At 38.1% G+C, this 13,216-nt stretch overlaps 1 protein-coding gene across 35 annotated transcripts in view; it reads right to left on the bottom strand.

Annotated features, from left to right (window-relative positions):
* The window catches only part of RIMS2 (regulating synaptic membrane exocytosis 2), a 447,424-nt gene that overhangs the window by 7,172 nt on the left and 427,036 nt on the right, over positions 1–13,216 (bottom strand). The window contains exon 1 of one of the 35 annotated variants that reach the window (XM_021546548.3): positions 13,043–13,199. The exons of the other annotated variants lie outside the window; for them this stretch is intronic. Coding sequence (XP_021402223.1) covers positions 13,043–13,172 — 130 coding nt within the window. The 5' untranslated portion in view covers positions 13,173–13,199. Of the gene's footprint in view, positions 1–13,042; positions 13,200–13,216 lie in introns of those variants that run through there. 35 annotated transcript variants of the gene reach the window in all.

Genomic DNA, 13,216 nt, shown 5'->3' with positions numbered 1-13,216 from the left:
TCAGACAACACAAGTCTGCCCACAGAGGCAACCAGATTTAAACAATCCATAGTCTAGCGTGTTTAAAATATATTTTCCCTGGATGAATAAATCCCTCCTAGGAATTCAATTAAAATGTTACCATGATGTCAAAACCTGAAGAGAAATGTTCTAATTCAGATGGATTATTGTTTTAAAAGCATTTGGTCATTATCTCCTAAATCAAGTTACAGATATCCATTAGTGAGGATAGTAAACTAAAAATCAAGAAGCCTTCCCATGCTTTCTTCTCTATTCACTAGTTGATAAATTTAAATTTATATTTAAAATATACAGTATTTTTATGCACAATAAGAAACTCTATTTTCACTTTCAAGAATAACAATTTTTCTATCTATTTGCATAGTTTAATTTTACAGCGTGACAGATGTCTCGGTATCAGACAAGGGGAAAAATACTCAAACAATATAATAGCATTTTAGTGTAGGAATTTTGATCAAGACCTCAACTGGATGAAATTAATAGAAATGAAGCCTCATTTTTACTTTCACTAATAAGACAGCCACTCCATCTAATTTCTAATTTTAAATGCTGTTCCTTGCAATGGGGCAAGGAATTCTGCATACTTATTTCCTTTGATCTGTTCTATACACCTCTGAGTGCAGCACAGTGATGTGTAATATACTGATAATATAAAAGAGAAAAAAAGTTTAAAAACACTACAATAATAATTCTTAAATACTGATACAATGAGGGTACAGTAATATCCAATATTGTAGGATATTGATGGACTCAATTTCCTTGTGCAGTTGTTTGTAGCATCTGGTACCCTTTACATCTTCTCTGCCTTGTCATGTAGTAGAGGTCAGAAGAACTTCTGGACCTGTGAGGATGGTGAAGCTTTAGAGATTTAAAAAAAGAAATGAACAAAAGAAGGAGACTGTCCTGAGATGAGGACTGTCATGTCCCAAGGGGAATGTGTGAGCACAAGGACTGGCTTAGAGTAAGAGGATCTGCACTCTGCGACAGGGAGTGGGAGAGAGTCCTCAATTTCAATGTGTGCACTCATTGTCACTCTCCTACAGGCTGCAGTGTGGGCTGAAGTCTCCCAGGCCCCTCAGTCAGGAGGAATATTAGGTCAATAAAGGACATGGGAAATGTAGTAATGTGGGAACTAGACATCAAAAATACCTTGAAAACCACTGCCTCCATGTCAAGAAAGATTAATAACTCCGCAATATTAAGCAGCAGTGAGAAATTTCTACGGCAGTATCATGAGTGGTTCAAATCATATTTCTTATTAAAAGCCTTCCACATATTCCTTAAGACCATCACTTTGAATCAGTACATACAAATAGTCATAATAATAGAAGTAAAAATTTTCCTCCAGAACTTCAGCTACACAAATAAATTCAGTACACAGGAGAATGAAAAAATAAATTTTATTGCATCAAAATGAAAATGCCCATCAATACCTGATGTAAGAAACACAAATAAAAAAAGTACCATACTACTACAACATACGGAAAATGAAGGTCAGAAATCAACAATGTCATTTCTTTTGGGTTGCACCATTCCAAGTGCCTGCTGGTTTATTATTTATATTCAAATAATAAAAGCTGGCAACTGACTTCCAACAGCGCTCCAGGGTTGTTCTAAAATACAAGCACTCATTTCAAAGAAATATTCCCACAAACTGCCAGGAAAATATCATGCCATAGTTTTGCAGAAAAGGTACACTTCATTATATTTACATGTGAAAGCCATACAACTCTGAAGCCCCACAGGATATTACTCTTCTAAGAACTCTTTTGATGAGTAAGCATTCATTTTCATTCAGCCTCATTGAATGATGGTCGTTCTCAATTCATTATTGTAAACATGATGTCCTTAATGCAAATTTAAAAGAAATCTCAATTTTGCATGATTCTTCAGTATCTTCACACATCTTTCAAAGATTTGGGAGTTTGGGAGAAATATATGTTCGATTATGTCATATGTGAAGGAGTACACAGTAACTTTTTAGGGCAATTTTTTTTTTTCTGACCTAAAATTGTAAGTCTGTATGCCTTCATTGTAGAAGAATAGAATTAAAAAATTAACATATCCATTGCACATCAATTTATTGAGAAATCAAGGCAGAACTCGTACAACTGCCATTCAAGTTACAGCATCCCTCTAAACCTTAATTTAAAGCAGTTTTACTTTCCCACATTCATTTTAACTGAAATAATTGGTCTGGTTCACATGACAACAGGCACACAAAGTTACAACTCTGATACAACATGAAAGTTAGAGATCTGTAGTATATCCAACTTTTGTGTAAGTATGAGTGGTAAACAGTAATTTTTTTTGACCTTAACATGGAATTTAAGGAGGGTTGAAAGGAGGTTATGTGAATAACAATTTCCCAGTTTTCAATAGAAACAGACAGTGCTCTTGAATGGTCTCCAAAAAGAAAGATCTGACCTTTCATCAATAAAGCTCCTAATCATGATGTTGATGTTTCTTGAAGTAAGAATTGCAGATTTTAACAGCAAAATGGCAGCTTGGAATAGAATTAACAGAAGACCCAGATCTGGGTGGCATGACTTCTGAGACACTGCTTTTGACATGAATATTTTTTCAGATGAAACTTGGCTAAACTAATACATAATAATACATGAGAAATATCCCCCCCTGGATTGTCCCCAATACTAGCAATATATTTGCCCCTGGAAGAATGCTAATAAATCAAAAATAATCCTACAATTCCTCAAACAATTTAAAGGCAAAGATAGTATTTGTGCCATCTATAATTTATGTTTCATAAATTCAGCATTCAAAAATTAAAAACATTTCAAGAAGCAATGAAACCACAAAATAGCTGCTCAGCTTAAAGAAATAGCCTTTGGTGCCATACTTCCAAGCTGTAGTTGGTAAAGCATCTGATTGAAGATCATATCACTTTATTAAAGCCAAACTGTTCTCCTCATTTCTGCCTGGAAATTGAAACCTCCTCTCTTGTGTTAATTTAACTACTCATGTGGCTGCATTCCATACTGGACCTAAATCAAAAGGAACAAACAAAAATATGATTTAAAATTGTTCTTTTTCTTTCAAGACTGATAATTTTGGAAAGGATATTTGTCAAGACAAGCATATAGCTGAATGAACCCAGCTAAGGCAATACTAACCTCTAGCTAAACAAGTAACTTGGGAATTATACCACTCACTCAGAAATAACTATCTAACTGGTGTCACTGTAAAAGTGGGGGTTGGTTTTATAATCCTAAAGTATATATCCTTAGACACTCATGCATGCTGTTTTAATCTTAGCAAATGAAAAGATACGGAAATGAGAGCTTAGAAGTGTACTTTTTTGTTATGTTGCTGAGTACCTACAATCAAAATAATTTCCTAAACTCTAATAAAGAACATTGAAAATGTTCTCCAAATTAGTATAAGCTAATTGCCCTAGCAAAAAGAAATTTCTCTCAAGTCCCTCAACAAAATATGGAATATATTATCTGAAAAACACCAGTTCAGATTCTCGCAGCCATATTGTAAGGACTGGAATAAATTACCAGAAATAATTGCACTGGTATTTATGAAAGCACACTCATTCTTACAGTTAATCACACTGGTAATTTAACTAATATGGTAACTGCAAATAGACTCCGCAGGCCACATTTTCTAAGTTATGGACAGAATTATTTGTTCCCACAACTTGGGAGTGCAAATCACTTACAAATTAGGGATGCAAAACTACTGATACAATCTTCAATAGCAGATGAGGAGAAGTCAAAAACTGCAGTGAATGCAGCAGATTATCTTCCATCATCTGGGATCTAGCCAGAAGAAATCCGCTGCTGGTGTGAGAGTGAGAGCTCTCAGCTTGCTCTCGGCAGGAGCTTCCTACAACTGCTCCCCAGCAGGCACAAATGCAAGAGAAGACATGGCACAGGGACAGGCAGGCTGGCTATGCCAGTTCCCAGCTGCTATGTGATCTCTTGGTAGGATTTGTAGGAAGTGTAGGGCAGCTGTGGCTTCAGAAACACACTTAAGCGCTTGAGGTGGCTCTTCTCTGCTCTCCCCACCTCACCAAAAATGCTGCAAAAAAACTCCTTCAGCATTGTCATCTCAACTCAGGAGTTAGATCCACAAAGAGAATAAGCCTTTAAGTGCCCATTTTTAAGACTAAAATTATTTACATACCTAGTTACCTGCTCCAGATATATTAACAACTGGCTAGATAAAAGACAGTCTAAGAAAATTTGAACCTACAGAAGAAAAGGGGTACAGGGTAGGTCTCAAATTCCCTTGCAGCTGCACAGCTCTGTTTCTGGAGTAGTCCAAGTTTTGTTTGCACTGAACAAGATATTTAGCTCTTGTTGAAGCATTAGGAAGCACAGCCAAGTTATTTCTTTCTCTGTGTTACCCACAGACCCCAAGCAGAAAATATGGTTTAGGATCTATTAATTTAAGCAGGATTTGGGAAACACAGATTCCATTGCCACTTGAATTTCAGCTCATTTCACTGATTCTCATAAGCCAGTGCTAACAATCAGTTTATGAAGTTTTGTATTACAGTCCTTCCAATAGACATTTTCACAGTGCATGCTGTCAGCATTTCTGAAACCCAAAGAGCATTTCAGAGCCAGGGGGAAGCTGTAACCAGGGGGTTTCTCTCACTTCTAAGGAAGAAAGGAAGATCTGCACTCTAGTTCCTGCTCCATGAGTATCTGAATGTAAAATACTGATAAATTTTGACTGGTACAGGAATGACCTTTTTTGATATGCCCAAAGCAGAGCTGCCTTCAGCAAGAAAGCTCTTCAGTATGGAAGCAGCCAGATTTGGAAAGTGTGAAAGAGTCTGGGCTGAGAGTGTCAGTCTGCCCCATACATTTTTAAATTTCTTGGGAGGCCTCACTAGTTTTTCATTCTTGGGCAAGAAACACTTTTTCACTCTTGTCCTACTCTTTTTGTTTCTTCCTCTTAACCATGCCATAATGGAGGCATGGTTAATCAAGATAGCACCCAAGAAAATGTAAAAGAAAGAACTGAATTAAATAATTAACAATAATCAACTGCAAAACTGTTGGTTGCGCTTCTGGTCAAAGGCTGGTATAGAAGATTTGGCATCCCATTCTTGATGAATTTCCTACAGGACCCAAGTAGCATCATGAATCTCATTTGTTCCTGGACAGATTGCAGCATCCTTTGTCTGTATTCTACTTCCCTGCCACGGCAAGGCTGGTCCTACGTTCAGCCAACTCCATGCCTTGTTGTGGCCATGTGATGTGAAGTCACTTTACCACATGGCTTCTGAGCAATGCTGTGGTTTAAGGCAAGCACCTGCTCCTTATTCTCTCCCACATGTTAATTACATCTGCCACTTTAATTTCACTGTTGCTCTGATGTCCATTCTCCACTCTTTAACTGATCCGTCAGCAAATTGTTAAGAGCATCAGAAAAGAAAAACTGGTTTTGTCTGTGTGTGGCACCCATCACTTTAGGATCTTCAACTTATGGTTTTATGTTCCCAAAAAGGTTTTTAAAATATTTTTACAGCACTGAACTGTAAAAAAAGAGCTGTTTTCCTGCATACACAATAAGTACTTAATGTTCCTAAAACTTTAGTAACCCTGGCATTATTATTTAGAATCACATGCTACATATAAAAAGGACACATAACCACATTGAACACCCTATGGTTTGTTTTCAGTATCTGTGCTAAGTAACACTCCTCGTAATCCCAAATAAGTATATACAGAATCAGAATCATTGTATATGTGTACAGTATATACAGAACAGAGGTCTGATGTTTGTCTGTTCCCTTGACAAATAATTTTCCCCTGGTAAGAGACAGCTGTCCCAGGGAATCAAAACTAATTAACCACAGCTGTAAGGAAGAGAAGGGTTAGTGCTGATGTAATATCCACTTGCCTTTTGGTTACCTAGCTCTGACTATATAGCAACAAACAAGCTATGCAGGTCTGCTTGGATCCTTTGTTTTTCAGGGGCTCATTACAGATCTAAACAGCCAGATGCAGATCAGGAACAGAACTACACACAGCAACTCAGGCCCTTCCAGCACCACTGCAGAGGTCTCTGTTACTAGGTGGGGCCACAGGATTTACCTGTCAAAAGCCATTTCCCTGCTGTAACCTGAACACAGAGATATGACAACAAAAAGCATGTCTTTGTAGCCCACTGCTGTATGTCCCATGTAACAAGTGACCTGAATGAACAGATCTTCAGGTGCCCTCATTTAGACCAGTTATGATCTCAACAGAGATAAATGTTCTTATTATTCAAATTATATAGGTCTATAATAATTTGTGCATATTTTGTGCATGTGTCAAAACAGAATGGCAGCATTTTATATCCACTTTGTACATCCTGTACAACAATCTATATAACTACAAAAAGTGCAAAGCAGTGGGAAATCAGTTTCAGCCCCAACCAATTAAAACCCTGAAAATCAGAGAAAATAATTACGTGGAATTACATTCTAATTTTGTATACCATTTATATAAAGAATATAGATGTACAACTATATAGGTATACATTTTCATCACAGGAACTCTTCACATCCAGTCTCTGATTTTGCCAATAACAAAGGATGATCATCCAAAGTAAACAGAAACTATTTCTGCAGTTTTAAGAGGTAATTTTTTTTTATGTTTACATGGACATTCAATTTTCTGGATGTATACCATTCTTATGTATTTATTAATAACCATTACTTCCTGCAGTGTCAAGAGCAGAATAAGAATGTTTAAGCAGCAAAGAGTACCTATATTGAGGAGCTTAGAATTGCTTTTTTTTTCTTTTTCATTATATGAAGTGAAAGATACTTTCTAAATATGGAATAATGGCAGTAACTCTTTTCTTTATCCCAACCTCGATTATTTTTATTGTAGCAAGGGTCATCACATGCACTATCAGACAGATCTGGGTAACGTTTTTGAATGATGCAGCAAATGTGTTGAAACAATTCAACAACTTCTATTAAGGCTTAATTAGGTAGATGGTGCCAAGAACTTGGATGGCTACTGAGATTACTCAAATTAGAAACAGCTCTTCCTCCATTGCTTTGTCTAAAATGAATAATGATCCTATGCAAATACCATTATTTAAATAATCACAGTTCACAAACAACAGAGCAAATTTCACACTGTAATGAACTATTTTCAAACTACTGCTATTCAACATTTACCTCCCCAAACTGAAACAATGGCAACACAGTGCGTTGCTGTTCTGACTACATTCTTGACGTTGACATTGAAAAATGACAATTACAGCACATAGATATTAGACAGGTTTTTACATGCTTATGTAGGTACCTCCAGAGATGCAACCTATCATACACCGTAGCTTCACTGCTGCTGCTACAGCCATATCCAAATTATCTGTGAACTATTCAGGTACATGCTGCAGTGTAACCAGCCTCTCAGAAGTGAAAGACAACTATAAGAGAAATACATCTTTAAAAATCTACTGGGCATTTCTAACTCAGGTTGAAGTATGTTGTGCTTTGAATGCCAATCTTTCTGCACTTTCTTCCACTTTTCCCTTAGTTTTCCAGAACACGTGATTTTTTTTGTCACACTCTTTACTTTGCCAGCAACAGCATACTTTTTTTTTTTTTTAATTATGCTTACTTTTTTAAAGGTCTTATCAATTTTGGCATCTACAGCCACTTCATTAGTATAGTACCTGAGTATAACTTGTAAAAACACTTGTGACTTGCTCGAAATGCCTGCTATACTGCCTCCACCCTCAAACTCAGCCCATGGAGCTGCAGAAATGGGACAGACTCACCACCATGATGGAAAGACTGACCCAAGTCAGCCCCTGAACTGTGCCCTAACGGCAAACAGAAAAAATTATCAACTATAAACTTAAATGCCATGCAGATTCTTACAGAACAATTATTATTGCATATTCAGAGTGCTTTTTATCCTCCAAGATGACTGACCCCACCACTGCATGCAATGTGCAGCAGATGATCTCTGGTGTGTTAGCATCAATTGATGCAAGATCTTTAAATCTTCATCTCTTACAGGATAACCTGTCACAGGGCATTATACCCTTCTTTCATATCCTTCCTCGGCTCTGCCAATGAACATTCCACATAAACAAGGTCATCTTTACCACCAAGGCCAAAATGTAGGCCAATTCCCCCAAGATGATGTAGTTATTTTCGTTTTCTTCATAGCCTGATACTCCTATATTACTTTACTCTTTTTAAGATGGCAATTTTAAAGGATAACTACTTCATGTGCAGAATTCTCTTCACTTCAGTAATTACTGCGCTAATGAATTTATTGTTACTACTTCCCCCATTTTCTATTTCTGGTCAAATTATTGTCTGCTTGTTATTGTCTACTGGGACCTCCAGAGGGACACTGTGATCTGGCAGTCTAACCACAGGAACAGAATCCAGGAACTGCTGTGTTTTATTCCAGCTGTACCAATGTGCAGTGATTAAGCAGTGAGAAATGCTACTGAAGCCATTACCAGTTGTCAACTGAGCATCTCAGCATACCCTTAAGTAAGTCCTGAGTCTTCACTCAGGGGCAGCACTCCCTCTGACACCTATGTGGGATCAAACAACCCCTCCAGCAAGTTTCCCAGCTAATTGTCAGCCAGGTGACAGGAGAGTACAATGTGCTTCTATTCCTGCTGAACTCCTGCAGCAACACTCAGATACTTATTTCAGTAGATATCAATATGCAAAACTGTAATGTAACTTCTTCTCAGCTAACGCAACTAATTTTTGCTATTTTTGGCATGATTGTCTTGGACTGGAGAACATTCTGTGGCTTTTTTTAAATTGTCTTTTGTTTTTCTAACATACTGGGAGACCAACATGCTTTCCAGTTCTTCCTGAATTAATTTATGTCTTAAATTATCATAAATTATCTCTTGAATTGTCTTCAGCACCTGCAAAGCATTTGGCTTTCCCCTTCAATCTCATAGCTTCGCTACCACCCAAAAACTTCGGCAAAGGAAGATATTAAATTGAAGTATACTCCCTTTTGGTGGGCATAGTTCTGCATACAGACCTTGCCATGACCAGCAGCTCCACAGCTGCACTCCTGGCAACGTGCTATTTAACTGTTTATAACAACACTTCAGTGTAAATGCAAATTAGAAGTGAACATAAAGAGAGTATAAAAAGGAAGTCATAGTGAAAATTTATGACAGTAAACAATACACAGTGTAATTTGAGAAAGCACCAAGTTACCAGTCCCACTCATAAAAACAGACATAGGCTTTCTAGTGATCACATCATGTGACCTGAGCCTCTTTCTTTTCTCTGCATGTTGGATAAATCTACTTCTTCTCCAGTAAGCTTCTTGTACATAAGAATTAATTCACTCAGTTATTCACGGGAAAGTTTAGTACACTCATGCACTACCTGTAAGCATATCATGTGCATGAGTCTTTGCACTAGGACTACACAGACATCTAAAAGAGTATCACAGGCATTTACATTGGAAATTCTCTTATCTTTTGACAATCACAAAATTTCTTTAACAAAGCCAAGATTTCAGAAAAAAATATGAGGCTTGGAATGCTTCAAGAGCATTCAGATACTGATTTGTACTCTGTCCCTATACCTCTTCAACAATTTCCATATAAATTAAGTCTGTTCTAAGTGGTATTTGACACCAATTCTCACTTCAATATGCAGGTCATACATTTTATCATCAATGAATCTAACAAAGTAAAATGCAAAAGACATCTCTAAAATCCTCGATACTTTGACAGCATAAATAATTTTCTCTGGCACCATGTTAGCCCTGTGTGTATACATGCAGACATGCCACAAGGAAAAAGATGATGTAAAGAACTATGTTCTAACACCTTTTACTAGATGTGACTAAGAATAATAGACTCCTAAATAATGAATGTGCATAAACTTGAAGGATTAATCTCAACTGATCAGCAAGTAAGAAATGCTATTTTAAATAGCAGCTCCCTGTACAGCAAACCTGGCCAACCATGGCAAGTTGAGGCCTAGCCATGACAAATTCCCCTGTACTCTGCATTGGTGAGGCCACACTCTGAGTACTGTGTTCAGTCTTGGGTCCTCCAAGGACACTAAGGTGCTAGAAGGTGTCCAGAGAAAGTCAACAATGCTCTAGAAAACACGGCTTATGAAAAATAGCTGAGGGAGCTGGGCTTGTTTAGCCTGGAGAAGACTCAGGGGGGACCTCATCACTCTCTACAACTCCCTGACAGGAGGCTGTAGTGAGGTGGGGTTCAGTCTTTTCTGCCATGCCTGCAGTGAGAGGATGACAGAAAATGGCCTTAAACTGAGACAGGGGAAATTCAGATTAGATACTAGAAACAAAAATTCACTGTTAGGGTCAGGCATTGGAATAGGTTGCCCAGGGAGATGGTGGAGTCACCACCCCTGGAGGTGTTCAAGAAGTGTCTGGGTCTGGCTCTGGGTGATGGGGTTTAGGGGTTACAGTGACAGTGCTGGGTAGTTGGACTGGATGTTCTTGAAGGTCCCTTCCAACCTTCATGATTCAAACTCAGGGCTACCAAAACCAGCAAACAGCAGCCTTCCCGCAGCCTACTTCTTCAGTACATCACAGCTTGGATGCCAGGGCTTAAGGGGTCTCCTTCTTTAATCAGCCAACATGTAAAGGGATCTTCTTAATAATAATCATGTTCAAAAATAGCTAAATAGCTTCAAAAATTATTAATTTGTTGTATTGAGTTGATTGCTACTAAATTATTTCTGAACTTGACAGTACTCATATTCTTTCATACCAAAAGATACACATCTGGACGAATATATCCACTTCAGCAGTTAATAAAAAAAGTGTTCAAGAGAGTATCTCTTGAAGATAATAATGTGTCAACAGGTCATATTTTCTAGATTATCTATTTGTATTAAAAATATGACTGAGTGTGAAATGTAAAAAAAAAAAAAAAAAAAACCAACAAAAAAAAAAACTAAAGAAAAAGAAATGCACCCTTGTAGCAGGTTATCTTTTTTAAGCTATCCACTATGTGCAGAAATAACTACATCGTGAGGACAGTTACTTATGAAATGGGTCTGACACCTTTTTCAGGTTAAACTGTAAAAGAATATTTGTATGTGAACACGCAAGTGCATGTACCACAGCTACTTTAATTACATTACATTAATCTAATTGCATAAAAACTCATAAGACAACAAATTCCAATTTGAGTGCACAGGTGACTTGCAATCCAGAAAACACATTGTGATTTTTTCTTTCTAATCCCACTGAGAACACTTGGGAAATGATCTTCGCTGTCATGCCTGCCCTTCCCTCTGTAATCTGGTATGTCTAAATTGAGGTAACACAAACTCAAATCCATAAAACTGCATAGCAGTTCCATTTCTATTTTTTTCATAGGAATTAATGAAATGCATTTTAAGTGTAGTCTGCATCTAAATAGGATCAGATAACATACATCAACACAATATGTGACATGTTCACCATTACACAATCTTTTAACACTTCTCTTTGAATAATTTGCCAGCAAAAAATAAATAAATCATTACAATTATCCCTAAATTTACAGATATTTCTCTACTGAGTTCCATGTACTTTGTATTTCTTTGAACCAGTGAACAGTTTTAAGCAAACACAGATTCCACTAAGGAATAAATTAAATGCTTCCTAGAGAAGTAAAGAGAACAAAGTAGAACAAAACAAATCAATACTCCAATTTCACACAGGATTAATGCAATTATTGTAGCTAAAAATCAGGACTGAAAAGAAAAAGCTTCAGAAATGATAAAAAAAATAATCTTTAAAGAATATCTAAACATGTTTGGGATAATTTATGATCTTTTCAGTGTGTGCTTTCAGCCATAGTGTTTATTAGCACATCAATAGTATTAAAAATGCCATCTGAAGCCTACCCTGCAGTCTACTGGCAATATTTTGCAGTTCACTTCATTGTTCAAGGCAGGGAGCAGATGAGAGTACTGAAGGACAGCAGAGTTTGCCCCAGGGGGCAGCCACTTCTTTTCCACTGAAAGGGGCAAGCTGGCCAGCTCCAGAGTAAGAGCAGGGAAAAACTGAGGGACCATGCCTTGGGATACAATCAGAAATCAGAGATGCTTTGGAGAAAAAAATCAGACACTGTTGCACATCAAAAGATAAATCAAAACACAAACACTAGAGACACACATTACCCACTGAACTCGCAGCCTGAAATGTGAAAGGTGATAAATGAACATGCAGATATTTTAAATAGATCATGAATGGTGTACACACACAGCTGATACATGTTTGTGTAGCAGCACTGGACATTGGTTTCTCTGTTTTATAGTGTGTTTTATATATTTAAGGTGCAATTTGCTCCATTAATTTTAAAGAAATTAAAAATCTTCAATTAGTTCTGATAAAACAAGGGAAAGCACAACACTTCATTCTATACATAAACATATAGATTACTTTCTTTATGAAACCAGTATACTCAAAGCAAACTCATGAAGTCCAAGTTCCATCCTCGTAACACAATTTGGTGCCATGTATAACTATGTGTGTACATTTGCACATTCCAAATAGCAAATCTTTTGGGGGGGCATGGCTACTCAGAAAATTCACTGCATTTCTCTTGTTAGCATTCCACCTACACTGCTGCCTCTAAGGAAAGTGTACTTGGGACCAGTATTTAATTGCTCAACTCTGGTGGTCCATACAAATTATGTTGTAATGACAGACAAGGGTTACCTGAACAAGCCCGCAGACTGTCACAAAAGCACCTGTGAAGAAGTGTGGTTTGTTTTTCATATGAATGAGCAGAAAATGGACAGAGTGGAAAGACGATCTCTTTTATTTCTCCACCCAACATAACTGAAGTTCAGTAAGCAACTTCATTCCCAAAGTGAAGATAAAGATCGTCTGTTAAATCCCACCTCATTCTCCGGCTACAAGCACGGTGCTACCAATGTCTCTTTCGGCCCAAGCCACTCTCCATACTCGCATCCCCCATCCAGCTCCTCGCCCAGAGCCGGCGCCCGGCGGCCCCCGGCCCCCGCGCACACCTGCGGCCACCGCGCCCGGCCCCTCACCTCCGTCCTCCTCCTCCAGGGAGTTCATGCAGGGAAAGTACACCGCCAGCGCCTCGAAGGAGGCGGAGAGGCTGCTCCGGCTCTGCGACCGCTGCATGGCGCGCCCGCCGGCCGCCGTCTGCCGGCCCATCTTGGCCGAGCGGCACCCGCCTTTGGCGCGGTACAAGAAGCGCG

Source organism: Lonchura striata, chromosome 2 (genome assembly GCF_050655825.1).
Source record: "Lonchura striata isolate lonStrDom1 chromosome 2, ASM5065582v1, whole genome shotgun sequence".
Taxonomy (NCBI): Eukaryota; Metazoa; Chordata; class Aves; order Passeriformes; family Estrildidae; genus Lonchura; species Lonchura striata.
The sequence above is the reverse complement of the archived record's forward strand: the minus strand, read 5'-3'. Positions and strand labels throughout refer to the sequence as shown.